This window comes from Lepidochelys kempii, chromosome 5 (assembly GCF_965140265.1).
Source record: "Lepidochelys kempii isolate rLepKem1 chromosome 5, rLepKem1.hap2, whole genome shotgun sequence".
Classification (NCBI taxonomy): Eukaryota; Metazoa; Chordata; order Testudines; family Cheloniidae; genus Lepidochelys; species Lepidochelys kempii.
The window spans coordinates 47,559,149-47,573,584 of record NC_133260.1 but is presented as its reverse complement, the minus strand read 5'-3'; the positions used below and the strand labels follow the sequence as shown (position 1 = coordinate 47,573,584).

Genomic DNA, 14,436 nt, shown 5'->3' with positions numbered 1-14,436 from the left:
TTTATCTACCTCACAATAAACTTGTTTGACGTTCTTCCACCCCCGAACTCCTACCCGAAGAAGAAAATTGCTCTTTGACCTAAAACTTAAATAAGTTGTTAAGTATAAGACACGATAAGTTTGTGTAGTAGAAATTTTAGCTAGACTAAGATTTAGAAGGTTTTGCTGGTATAACTATACTGGCAAAGTGATCCTAGGGTGGATGCAGTGTATGCTGGCAAAAGTGCAGTTTTGTTGGTACAAATGATTCTACACAAAGGGCTTTTGCTGACCCAGCTATGTTGGTCACAGATCACACCTCATCACACTCCTGACTAGGGTGACCAGATGAATCGGACAAAATATCAGGACACATGGGAGAAGCAAAAAAGAAAAAAAAAAAAGTGGCCCGAGTTACCAAAGCAAAAAAAAAAAAAGAGCAGGGGGGCCAGAGCCGAGATGCTGAAGCAAAAAAAAAAAAAAAAAAAAACGCCGGAGCGGCCACAGCCGCAATATTGGGACAAATGACGTCCCGACCATACATCGGTCGGGACGTGGGACAAAGAACTAAAAATCGGGACAGTCCCGATTTTATCAGGATGTCTGGTCACCCTACCCCTGACCAACATAGCTATGTTGGCAAAAAGTTTGTTGTGTAGTCTTTGCCTAAGAATATTGAGTCTAATGTTTTTATTATATGTATGGTTATCTAATAGGTTTCCTTCACTTTTTAAAATTAATTAAACAACAGGTCAAAAGGCTATGGTATTAGTTATCTGAGAGTCAGTAAGAAGAAAGGGCCAGAAAGTAAGAAGAGCTAGGAACTAGAAAGGGGTAATTTTAGAATAGTGTGCACAAAAATGCATGTGCATAATTTCTATGCACAATAATTACAGTTGCACATTCAGTCACAGTAGCAGCATAAACATATTTTCCATTTAGACATCTAACAGGTTACTGCACGTGCAATATTTGTGACTGTCTTCCAGCATTTTTGTATAAACATTTTTTAAAAATCTGGGCCAAAATGTGTTTGAGCCTGACCTGATGGAGAGGGTTTTGTCTGGCTGTAGAAATAAAGGTTCTTTAAAATCTGTTAGCATCTACACTGATCATTTATTCCAAGAAGCCAGATTTCTGGAGCCTTAGCAAAGAATACAGTAGCACTTGTGAAATGCTATTTAATATTGCTTTTATAAGTATATTACATCAGAGTCCTGAGGTTCTTTACATTTTGATTAGAGATTGGTGATAACAAATATTTTATCCTTGTATTAACTATGAAAAAGGTATGCCCGGCAGCTGTGTGGGCATGTCATTTTGTGAAATCAATGTATTCAACAATGGTTGCACAGCATCAGTCAATCAGCCATTCTGACCCTGCAGGAAGTATTATGTTTGTGAGTATGGGACTTCTGAGAATGGCATCCATGTAAGACTGTACAGCTGAATCTTTAATCATGATGCATGAAGGCAGACTGATGGAAATTATTTGTATTGGGCAGGTTTATTATGATGAAGTTTAAATCAGTAACCTTTGAAGATTCCCTTTTTAAGAATTGCTTATTTGAGGACATTACTTCTGTGAGCACATATTTCAGGAACTGTACTTTTGTGGACACCAACTTCTCCAGCACAGGTATGCTGAAAGGAAAATCATTTCACTATCCAACTACCATGGTCTTATTTCACAAAGCCTGCTTGTCAGGAGTGCAATAGCTGTAAAAGCAACAGATGTAAATACAAGACAGAGACTCCAGCACTAGGGTGAGGCAGGAACCTTTGGACATTCAGAAAGCTTTCCACAGTTTTGACTAGATTTTTCTCTGCCCTGTGCTGATTGGCTGTTTGCTGCAGCCCTCTTCCTTCCCTTGTCACATAGTCTCTTCACCTCAGTTTCACTCCACAGCTGTCGGTTACCCTCTTCTCTCCTGCCCTGTCCCCCTCACTTCCCTGCCCTTCAATGTATCCTTTCCCCATCCCTTTTCTTTCCATTTAGCTGATTCTTTCCTAACTAAACCTGTGTATACAAAAAAAAAAAAGTGGAAATAACATGGCATTTGCTGTTGCATTAGCACACACTGTGCTGGTGTGTTTAAACCCCTTCTCCCACCCTGTGTCTGTCTTGTCTATTTAGACTGCAAGCTCTTCCGGGAAGGGGCTATTTACTACTGTGATTGTCCAGTGCCTAGCACAATTGGACCTCACGCTTGGTTGGTCCTTAGGCACTACTGTAATAAACATGCTCAATAATAATAAAAAAAAAATGTAAAGGAGCAGACCCTTTTTAAAAGATCGTATGCTCACTATTAATTCAGGGAGTGAATTTTAAATCTTTTACATTTGTTAATGATCTCTGTGGAGTTTCAGAACGCATAGGAGAAAGGTTGTTTACCTGTACAGTGATTGCTCTAGTTAGGCTTATATCTGACGTGGCTGAATGGGAGCTTTACAAAGATCAGTGCCAGAGCTGGCATAGCTATCTAGTAGGGATATGCAATATGCTACCATGTTTGGGGGGAGGGTATCTGAGTTCACAACTCATACCCATTCTTTCTCTCTTTCTTCTCCCTCCACTACATAGGCCAATAAGAGGTGGGAATATTGCAGAGACGATGGGCCAGGGCCTGATCTTATTTACACAGTTGTAAATCCAGAGTAGCTACATTTTGTTCAGTTGAAATGAGATGAGAATCTGGTTCACTTGGCTTAACATTTGCGGGATGTAGCAACTCTTATTGCTCTCCCACATGGCCATCTTGCAAGCTGTGTTGGTAGGCTTCCGAGGTAAAAATGGCCAGCCCTCTTTGCCTGAAGGGAAAGTCTATGTGACTCAGGGCCTTGAGGCTGACAGGAGTAAGAGAAACAGAGGGGGAAATGCAGGGTCTGATCTTCCAGAGGGAGTTTGGAGGACACTGGGGGAAAACCCTCTGCATTTTAATAGCTTGTTCACGTCCTGATTCGAAACGTAACACATGGAAAACCCAGTGAGCGAGCACACTAGCTTTATACCTCTGGAGAGCTATGTTCAAATCCTCACACAGTCAAGGGCTAATATTGAGTGCCCTTGAAATAAATGGCCATATATGACAACAAGGTGGAAACTGGAGCAGTCACTGATGCTCTGGCCTCATTTGCGTCTCACTAAAAAGGAAACAAATAAAACCCACACCTCAGGCTGTGTTTGAAGAGCTGGCACTTAGGGATTCTCTACATGGGGCGGCAATGCGCACCTGAGGGGTGTCAATTGGAAAGTGCAGTAACTGCCCAGTGTAGACCCTGCTGACATGTTCTAAAAGGTTCCTAGTCCATCAGCACATCAGCAGGGTTTACACGGGGTATTAGAGCACCTTCAAATTTACACCCCTTTGGAGGGCATTGCTGCCTTGTGTAGACAAGCCCTTAGAAAAACCATCCTTTTGTTAAGAGGTGAGCTAGTTGCCTCTCAGTTATTCCAGAGCATTTTTGCAGTCAGTTTTTTAGATTAGAACTGCAATTGAAGGCTAATACATCCTGATCCCAAATGAAAATGAGTCTCATCTGAGTTTCCAGTGGACATTCGTCCTCACCACAAACCCACCAAAAGGTGACGTGATTGACAGTCTCTGTTCAAGTGAGACCCAGGTCTGTAGCTGAACAAGACTGAGGAACATTGACAATGCTAAGTAGTGGAAGTTTGTAAATCTTCAGTATGCAGGGTGGTAGGCTGTACTATCAGCCTCCAGCTGAGCAAAGCACGTATGGAACTTTAAGCACCAGTTTATGTGCTTTGCTGGATCAAGGCCATAGTCCCTTATTTTCATGAGCTCTGAATTCATCTGGATAGTGTTTATATATAAGGGGGGAAAATACCAACAATTTACAGCAGTAACTGGCCATATTATACTAAGCAAAGCGGCATGTAAGCTCCTATTTATCAATCAGCGTGTCTAATCTTGGGATGTTTTGAATCATATGCTTCTTGCAGGGTTATGAGTTAGCTGATATTGTTTTAGCTGACACTTCCTTTGTTTCCACAGATCTTGAGCAATATAAATTCATTGATACCGAATTTATAAACTGCATATTTAAGCATAACAAGACAGGATGTCAGATTACCTTTGATGATGACTACAGTGCCTATTGGATTTACTTTGTTAATTTCCTGGGAACTTTGGCTGTGTTACCAGGGAATATTGTATCTGCTCTTCTGATGGACCGAATTGGACGTTTAACGATGTTAGGTAGGGCTTTGCCAAAATCCTAAAAAAAAAAAAACCTAAAGCAGTCTAGATAAGACAAAGTTTTCTCTTTTAGGGTTTGCTGTTCACAAAGGCAAGAAGAAATCCCTTCCAGGGAATTTTTCAGTAGTGTATAATCCTAAACACCTATTCAAAAACACCTAAATGTTAGAAAGTTTGGAAATTAACAGCTAAGGAGCCCAGTCAATTCTCAATTGCCATATATTTGTTCATCACTCAGTATTACCATAAAATAAAATAAATATAATATTTTAAGCACTTGTGGTGGGATTTTTAAAAGTGCTCAGTATTGGCTTGCTCCATTAAAGGGAGAGGGAGCTGTGCACAGGTAATCCTCAGATGGTGGAGCAGACCATTTAGTGAGTGTAGGGAACCATCTAGCTAGTGTAATTTAGAGGAGCCCATAGGCAGGTTTCTATTTTGGGACCTTAGTGGAGGTTGAAAATTAGATGTCGACTCTTCATAATGACAAATCTATGCTCATTTTACTTAAATAACCAAGTAATTTATTATGTTGATTTTCTATGAACAACATCCTATATAAAGACTGAGTCCTACTAAGTCATTCTTGTTAGTTTAATATGGTATGTAAATGCATTCTTTGTAATTGCAAGAAGATAGTTGCCAAAGAAATTGGTTCTGTTTTAGAATTTAGTTTTAAATTCAAATGTGCAGTTTAGTGATTTAAACTCCTCCAATATGGAAAGGCCATTGTTATGCAAAACAAACAAGATTATAAATATTATTATTCTGTAAAAACAATGACTATTTTTTTGTCTGCCTTGAATATAGGTGGTTCTATGGTACTCTCTGGAATTAGCTGTTTTTTCTTGTGGTTTGGTACCAGTGAATCCATGATGATAGGCATGCTGTGTTTGTACAATGGTCTCACCATTTCAGCATGGAACTCCCTTGATGTCATTACTGTGGAACTGTATCCTACAGACAGAAGGTACATTGAAATATAACTGTGTTCGTTCTGCTGGCTCCATTGCAAAACATATTCAGTCTTATACTGTGTTAATGTGTTAGTTTTCCACTCCTCATTTCTCTTGCAAACAGAGGAAAAAAGAATCTGGTTTCTGAGTGGTTTGTTTGATAATGGTTTGAGACATACTTTGCATCAGATACCTGCTCTTTTGAATTAATACCATAAGAAGTATAGTTGATATGAAACATGTAGGTTCAAATTCTGCTCTCATTTAGACTGTGCTAATCTGTAGTGATTCTGCTGACTTCAGTGGACTGATTTTGGATTTACAATAGCATAACTAAAGGGCAGAATTTGAACCGAAGTATAATTGTTTATTGACTTAGAATGATGTGGAGACTATAATATAATCACTGGCACTGGGATTTGATAGCATCTTTTGGGAAGGCAAATGGGTTTGGCCCAGTATGAACTATTAATCAGTCCTGTGAGGATTTGTATGAAGGGTCAGCAGGTATCTACATGATCTCTTCATTAACCAGCTACAAAGAAGCTTCTAGAACACTGTTTCTGACCTTTCCAGCCTCTTGAAGGGCCCCCAGGCCACTTCCAATTTCTGCAAGAAAGTTTCTCATCTAACACTGAGATTGGAGCTCTAGATCATTGGTGTAATGTCAATGAAGGGATTAGAAGGACAAGGATGTATAAGATGTTGTAGTTCATCAAGAGTAAAACGAGTAGATCTGAAAACTGAGACAGTTTATTTTCTTCCTTTTATTCTTGGAAAAAATGCTTCTGTTGAAATTGCTCAGATTCCTGTCAGTGAAGCCTGGGGGGCATCTTTTCTCACGTTATTGTACATTGTGTCATTAAGGCACTAGATATTTCTAATACAGGACATAAAAATACCCAGAGGCTGCTTATTGCCTAATGCCTTACACACTATTCCAAGCTTTTGGGGTGAATATAGGCATAGACCTTTCCTCGGGAAAGGAGAAATTACAGATCCAAGTATAGGTACAACATTCACCTCAAGTTCCTCTTTCGCAGAAAAGCTTCAAAGATATTTTCTTTTTTTACACTGGCAGTTCATCTCCATTGTTGTAGCTATCTCAGGATAACCGTACCAGATGACTTATGAATCCAAGCATTCTATTTTTATGCCACTGTGTTTTTATTACACCTCAGGAAGAGCTCTTCCGGTAATAATCATCCCATCAACCAAGCATTATAAACCTTCTTTACAGATAGCTATTTTCCTGGCATTCCTGAATGTAATAGAAGTAAATACTTTATTAAAGCCAGGTAGAGGAAAATTACTGTGGTAAAACTCATTAATTTTAGTGGAAGAAAAAATATAATAATTTTTAATAATAATAAAAAGTTACTACTGGTAACTGCTCCATCTACTTTTTTACATGTCAGCATATATCCTAATGAGTCTGCATTACATCTATACTTAATCGTTGCTCTTTAGCAGTTTCTGCTAACACCACTTCTACAACAAAGAGTTTTCCTATTTGTCCCTTTAAAACAATTGACACACAATAACACTTGCCCACAGTTCCACCACAAAAGATGATTTCCAGCTGAAATTTATTGTACAAGGGCTCAACCAGAGAGCAAATATTTTTATATTACATAAAAAGGCTGGTTGGTAGAATCTGCTGATCTTTGACTGGCCATTCGCAATATATACTAAGGGCAAGATTTTCACAAGACCTCAGCTCCCAGCACCACCTGTAGCTGGTCGTGGGAGCCGTTGAGTAGGAACACTTTTGGAAATGTGGCCCTAACAGTGGCTTTCTGGGTTATTTATATGCAGGGCTGGCCCTATGGTTGCAGAGTTATGTGAAAAGTAACACTTGCGTGGACTCAATTTGCTGCTCCTTTTCCTGTAACTGGCCACCTCTTCCCCTCTCAGTGTGTTCCCGTGCCAATTCCTGCCTGTCTGTGATCCCTCTCTCCCTGTAGTGACACCTACCCTTTGCCTGTTTATGAGGCTCCATGGGCTCTGGGGTTCCATCTACATTGCCTAGGAAACCATGAGCAGAGAAGAAGTACAACTTCTAAAGAGGGACTATAGACCTAATCCAAAAACCACTGAAGTAATTAGACTCCTGTGGGAAGTAAGTGTTCTCTGAGAGTAGTTCCCAGAGAGTAGTTATCAGTGGTTTACAAGCCTGGTGGAAGGGCATAGCAAGTGGGGTCCCACAGGGATCAGTTCTGGGTCCGGTTCTATTCAATATCTTCATCAATTATTTAGATAATGGCATAGAGAGTACACTTATAAAGTTTGCGGACAATACCATGCTGGGAGGGATTGCAAGTGCTTTGGAGGATAGGATTAAAATTCAAAATGATCTGGATAAACTGGAGAAATGGTCTGAAGTAAATAGGATGAAATTCAATAAGGACAAATGCAAAGTGCTCCATTTAGAAAGGAACAATCAGTTGTACGCATATAAAATGGGAAATGACTGCCTATGAAGGAGTACTGCAGAAAGGGATCTGGGGGTCATAGTGGACCACAAGCTAAATATGAGTCAACAGTGTAACGCTATTGCAAAAAAAGCGAACATCCTTCTGGGATGTATTAGCAGGAGTGTTGTAAGCAAGAAGCGAGAAGTAATTCTTCCACTCTACTCTGCGGTGATTAGGCCTCAACTGGAGTATTGTGTCCAGTTCTGGGTGCCACATTTCAGGAAGGATGTGGACAAATTGGAGAGAGTCCAGAGAAGAGTGACAAAAATGATTAAAGATCTAGAAAACATGACCTATGAGGGAAGATTGAAAAAACTGGGTTTGTTTAGTTTGGAAAAGAGAAGACTGAGAGGGGACAGGATAACAGTTTTCAAGTATGTAAAAAGTTGTTACAAGGAGGAGGAAGAAAAATTGTTTTTCTTAACCTCTGAGGATAGGGTAAGAAGCAATGGGCTTAAATTGCAGCAAGGGAGGTTTAGGTTGGACATTAGGAAAAACTTCCTAACTGTCAGGGGGATTAAGCACTGGAATAAATTGCCTAGGCAGGTTGTGGAATCTCCATCATTGTAGATTTTTTAAGAACAGGTTAGACAAACACCTGTCAGGGATGGTCTAGATAATACTTAGCCCTGCCATGAGTCTACAGACTGGAGTAGATCACCTCTCGAGGTCCCTTCCAGTCCTATGATTCTATTATATGAGCTGCTGGTATATGTTATGGGAGTCAGATGGAACTACAGAGGAGCAATCAGAAACAGTGTTCTAGCTGAAAGATCAGGTGTGTGTTTGAGTGTGTGGATGAGTGTATGATTCAAAGAAAATATTATTACAGCAATTATTATTTATATAGCACCAAATATGTGCTAGATGCTGCATAATTTATTATTTTGTATTAGAAGTTGGTGTATAAAGACAATATTTTAATTCTAATAGTTCAAACTTTATCAGTTATTTAATAGATCATGTCTCACAATGTGGGTTAGTGCCCTGGGAATTTTGAGTCATCAAAAATGCACTTTCCAAAATGTTCTTCAAAATACAAGCTTTCAGGCTCCACAGAGCTCTTCTTCTTCTCTGTGGAGCTTGAAAGCTTCTCTCTTTCACAAACAGAAGTTGGTCCAATAAAAGATATTACTTCACCCACCTTGTCTCTCTCATTTACGGGAGACCAACACAGCTACAACAACACTGAAGACATCCAAGTACAGGCTGACACAATTGACACAACACAGGCTGACATACCAATTCTTTCTGTTATAGTCTATTAGGTAAATATTTATCTGTAGACTTCACATGTACCCTTATCGTGTATCAGTCTCTAGATCATCATAAAGAGTTTCTTAACCTTTAGAACCTTCCAAATAATTGTTCTCTCATCCTTCCTTCCCCCGACTCTTCCATCCCTGCCTCCATCCCTGGTTCTGATTACCCTTTCCCTGTCCCTCTGAGACCTCTCAGATCTTCCTAATGCTCCTTTACTCTCACCTGACTGCACACTAGCACACAGGCCCAGTCCAAAATTGGCTGAGAGTCTTAAGGTACTGTCTTGCCTCTTCCTGATTGCCAGCCCTCTCCCCTGCATGGAGCCATTCTGTCCTATATTATCAGTTACTTACCACTACCAGCTGTGCACTGCTTTCTCTGCTGTTTCCCTGCCTGTAGGAGAGGTCAGGAACCAGAGGAAAGCAAGGTGCAGCTGGAGAGTGGGCTAGAAAAAAAGCAGGTGTTTTCCAGCTGTGGGAGGTGAGGCTTAACATAGGCAAGTGATCCAACCCAAGAACCCCTCCCTTCCTTCCAGCACAGCTCCTCAATAGGTCTTAGAAGCTAGCTGGACCCCACTCCTGACAATTTGCCAATGTCATGAGGGTTAATAGGTTAGATGTTTCATACATAAATTACTTGTAGTACAATTTAACATATTGGATGTAAATTTTTAAAATAATCAATGTACATGACATACAGTGACATCTTTTTAATTTTTCCCTGTGTTGGTATGACTACAGGATAGAGTGTGGGTTGTTTCAGTAACCTAACTGCATTTGTGAACCTTAACATGTTTAGATTTCTTTTAAGTTTAACCTTAACTGTGAGTTTCCTGGGTTTTCTAATGCTTGGGTTTGAGGTAATTACAATACTCCATTTAGTGCAGTTTGTCCTAAATGACTGCTATGTACTAACTCAATCTTCATACTTTTTGTCTGGACATACAGAATAAATCTTCATCAGAGCTGTTCAACTGCAAATATAAGAGACTACATAGAATGTGAAATAGGAGATACGCCTATTCTCTCATTAGGATTTTAAATGTACACAACAGTGACTGATACTTCTGGGTTTTTCTTTACTGCTTTATACACACATTTTTGTACAATACAATAATGATTAGCTGCATTAGTCCAGTTTATAACAGTTTATTTTCTGCATTAGTCCAGTTTCTAACAGCATAAAACAGGTCATTAAAGATAGTCACATGTTGAGCATTACCTTCCTTCAAGATGGGTTGCTCAGCCAAGAGACTGGTTCTAGAAAGCCTTTGATTAGTCTCAGACTCTCAGTCCCTGTAGTATCTGGCCCAAATCAACCTACAGCCACTTGAGGTCCTCCCAAACCTTCTCTCTTCCACACATTTAAGAAATATAGGTTCTGAACCCTTAAGATCTTCCCAGATTAATTGACAAGGAAAGTGCTGCCTTGTATTTTCATGCAATCTCAAAATATTTCTCCCTCTGTTCCATGAGATTTTTTCTTATCAGAATTGTATCTCAATTACACAAAATAAAATTATGTTAAAAGAACATTATTAAGGTTGCAAAGTCAAGCACTCACAAGTTTGGAAATGCCAGAATTAAGGTTGCTTAGCAACCTTGAATCTGCCCCTTATATTTATTTTTCTGATGGGACCCTGACTCATTCAGTGTACAGGATGGACAGTGTTCCCTCACTGAGCATGCTATCCAATATTTCTTTTATCTTTATTTAGCATGTGGTTCCAGGCATTATTTACTGCACACCATCCAAACCCTGCACTGCCTACGGAATTATTAATTTCCCCATGGTTTTTTTTCCCCTTAAGGTGCTCTACTGTAGTTTCTTAGTTCTTTGCAATCATTAATTAATTAATCTTCACAACATCCCAGTGAGGCACGGTGGTATTATTGTCCCCTTTTCACACAGGGGGAACTGAGGCACAGTATGGTCAGCAAATGAGGTAGGGGTCCTACAGACAACAGTGTCCTTCATTGTACAGCCCTGATTTATCTCCAGAGCAGGTCCATGTGCACTGTACACTGGATCGGGTAGGGGACCTGTGGGAAAAAATAGAATGCAGTCAAGTGATGAAAGACTGTACCATACTGCAGATGCACGACGAGGTAGAATTAGGGTTGCACAGGCAACCAGCTCTATTTGTAATACACATTTGAATGGAATAGGGCTAAAAGTCTCTTAGGAAGATTTTCTTACTTTAAAATTCAATTGCTACATTCATCTAAATGACAACAGCTTCTTGTGAACGAGTTTGGGGAGCACCAGGATTAGAAGTTAGAACTCTCACCCAGGAGTAGCTGTGACCAGATAAATAAGCCAAACCTAAGTGGACTTTGGAATAAGACTGATCAGTATGGTCATCTCATTGTACCTCCTTCCGGTCACATTAGATCAAGTAACCCAACAGTTCATTAACTTCACTAGAGCTGCCAGACATCTGGATTTTGATCTTGGCCAGCTAATTTAGAGTTCACAATGTACTTTAAAATGCAGTCATCACATCCTGCTTTTTCCCAAAGCATTTGAAAAGAGTGCATAGAGTTCGGTCAAAAATGAAAAATTACAGATCTACTTACTGCTCAGTGCACCCATACTTCGTTTCCCTTTCTGAGCCTGGAGAACTCCCCCAGAATGATAAACATCATCCACAGGATATTTTAAACCCTATGTTGTACTGTTGTTGCTGTCAGAAGAGAAATTTTGTATTCTTCTCTGACATAGCTTTGCAGTCACTGATTCACAGTACACTTCCTGGCAGTTATTTTCTACCGCCATCTTGTGGATGTGGTTCAACTGCACTCTGTTGAAACTCATGTTTGTTTTCTTATGACATAAAATGCCTCAGAAATTGCCCAAGTTTCTTCCCTCTTCTTTCCCAGTGGTGCAGGCATTCCAATAGTGAACTCATTCCTTTGTGTGTTGAACTGTAACTAATTCACTTCCTAATTACTGGGGTTATGATTCCTCATCAATTCATACTAAAGTCTCTTCCTCAATGCTGCAAAGATATCTAGTCTGCTATTCTCTGTCTGCTCCATTTATTTCACATCCATCACCAGAGTATCTGGTGGCCTTACAAAATTATAAAAGCACATGAATGATCTAAAACTATACTGGAATTTTCTCCTCTCCCCCACACTAGTAGCAGGTACAGTCACCTAGAACGTCTGTTCACCACTCTGACTCTTCTACTCATATTTTTTATTTGTATTCTGTTCTGCTCCACCCCAACACAGGCAGAGTAGTGGAATTTTTGAACCTGTTCTCCTGGCTAAAACCCTCACAAGTCTTTCTTTGCTGTCTTTATTTTTAGGCTACTGCTGTATGTTTTTGTTTCAGATATGATCTCAAGGAGGATTCATATGTAATATAATTCTGATCATTCCCTCTGCTGAATTGCACTTGTCCTGTCCAGCAGATGACTTCAGATAAACTCAGCTGGAAAAACTTTTTGTAAAAAGCACATGGATTTTATTAACTCACTTGATCTAGTTATCTAGGTACTTGTCAGAGTGTCTATCTCCTCCCCTTCCTCCCTCCCTCTCACTCTTTAGCATCAAGGATGTAAAAATCTAGGACCTCTAATTCTCGGACTGTAATTCCTTTTCTTATATCTCCAATTCTATACTTCCATGTTCAGTGGTGAAATGATCACATTTCAGGGATTTATAACCTGACTATACAATTGTCCTTGATGAACCATTAATCTGATGCAGAAAGGCAAATTCTGTGGTCCTACTTGTGGGTAAAATTTTGCACCTTGTTAGTCTAGGACATGAAACTGTGCCCTAATGTGAAAGGGAGGAAAAAACGGACATGCTTGAGTTGTTAACGTTAGAAGATTGGCCATAGCATATTGAGGAAAAACTGCTAGCTTCCATTATATCTTCTCACATATATTTCGGGGAGCCACGATAATGCTATTCATAGTCTTATGTGAAGACGTGGATGGAACCTGGCACTGGGTCTGGAAACTAAAGTGTCCAATCCCTAGCCTGTATAGACAGGTGCCCCTTCAAATGCTGCTGGGATTTCAGGAAGATACAGTCACTAGGTGCTACGGCTGCAAGGCCAGACCATTAAGTTTAATGGTACAAGTACCTGACCCACAGAAGAATATACATGGCATTCAGGGAAAGAGCTCTGGTGATCTATAGGCTTGGGTCACTAACCTCCCATTTTTAGCCACTTTTTTCATTTGCGACTTTGGCTAAAGGAAGCCATTTCCCTTTGTCATGGCTTAACTAAACCAGGCCTCCCTTGCACCAGAATTAAAACCTACCTTCTAACTGCCACTGCATTGGCAGACCTGTCACACCCCCATATTGTTATTCTATTATTATTAAAAGATATAAAATAAATAATTTTTCAAGAGTTGAACAAATCCACCCCACTGCACTATCAGTATTGATGTGATGTGTTCCTGTCAATTTTCTAAGCTCTGCACAGGATTCTGACTAATAACTTCCCCGGTCCCTAATGGGAATCACACAGCTAATTCCTCACATAGAGTCAGAAAACAGGAGTTTGTGCCAATGATTTGCCCATTAACTGATCAATATAGTGCCGATTGGTACAATGTTTGGTAAAGACTTCATGCCTTCAGGCATCTGCATTTCAATCCACACTGAGTGCTTTGATGATTCACCAGGTTTCCTGAATGCATCTGATGAAGTGAGCTGTAGCTCACAAAAGCTTATGCTCAAATAAATTTGTTAGTCTCTAAGGTGCCACAAGTCCTCCTTTTCTTTTTGCGGATACAGACTAACACGGCTGCTACTCTGAAACAAGTTTCCTTGGTGATTCTTAGAATGTCAGTACATTTCATCTCTTTGAAGCACAGAAGCAAGGATTGCAGCTATACAGAGATACAGGGGCAAGACTGTGCCCTGTTGTGCCTGGGGATTAGGGCAGATACATACAACATTTCGCAGTGCCTCTGTCTTCCTAGAATGAGTTATGGGTGCAGTGAAGGGAAGTATTAATATGGGATATAATTGATTTGAATCTCAAATATTTTAACAGATACGTTTGTATTTTAAAGCTGTAGGGTCTGACTCTGCTTTCCTTGAGCATCGAAACTCTTGTTCATGTTTATTGGTGCACATGGCACGAACAGTCAGACCCATAGTTTCAAGGTTCAAGTCAGCGATCAGAGGTGATTGAAAATAGAACACTGTTCAGATGCAGCAAGAAAGGACGACATTATTCAGACATTTTTCTTCATTCTTTTGAACATCTTATTTTTGTTCCTGGTCACAATTAACAACATGGTATTTCATGCAACATTTTATGCATGGAGACTGCTTAAAGACCAAAAGATTGCATTTACTACAGGGGTCTTTGCTTTAAAACCTCGAAACAGTCAAGGACAAAGAAAAATGGGCTTATTTTAACCGTCTTATTCATCTCTCTTTATGATCATTTGACAACGTTAATGAGATCACAAAATTAGCAGCACCATCCAGTTGCGAAAGTTTGACTATGCCAATTAGTTTTTTGCAAAAAAAGAGCTGGGTTTTTTCAGTACCTGAA

The 14,436-nt window shown here is 39.8% G+C and overlaps 1 protein-coding gene across 8 annotated transcripts in view; it reads left to right on the top strand.

The window, feature by feature from the left end:
* Positions 1-14,436, top strand: part of SV2C (synaptic vesicle glycoprotein 2C) — a 213,967-nt gene that overhangs the window by 185,052 nt on the left and 14,479 nt on the right. For all 8 annotated transcript variants that reach the window (XR_012158914.1, XM_073344195.1, XM_073344194.1 and 5 more), the window contains 3 exons: positions 1,485-1,618; positions 3,999-4,202; positions 5,013-5,172. Coding sequence is in view for 7 of the 8 variants with exons in the window: in XM_073344195.1 (XP_073200296.1) it covers positions 1,485-1,618; positions 3,999-4,202; positions 5,013-5,172 (498 nt within the window). In the remaining variant the exon portion in view is untranslated. The remainder of the gene's footprint in view (positions 1-1,484; positions 1,619-3,998; positions 4,203-5,012; positions 5,173-14,436) is intronic.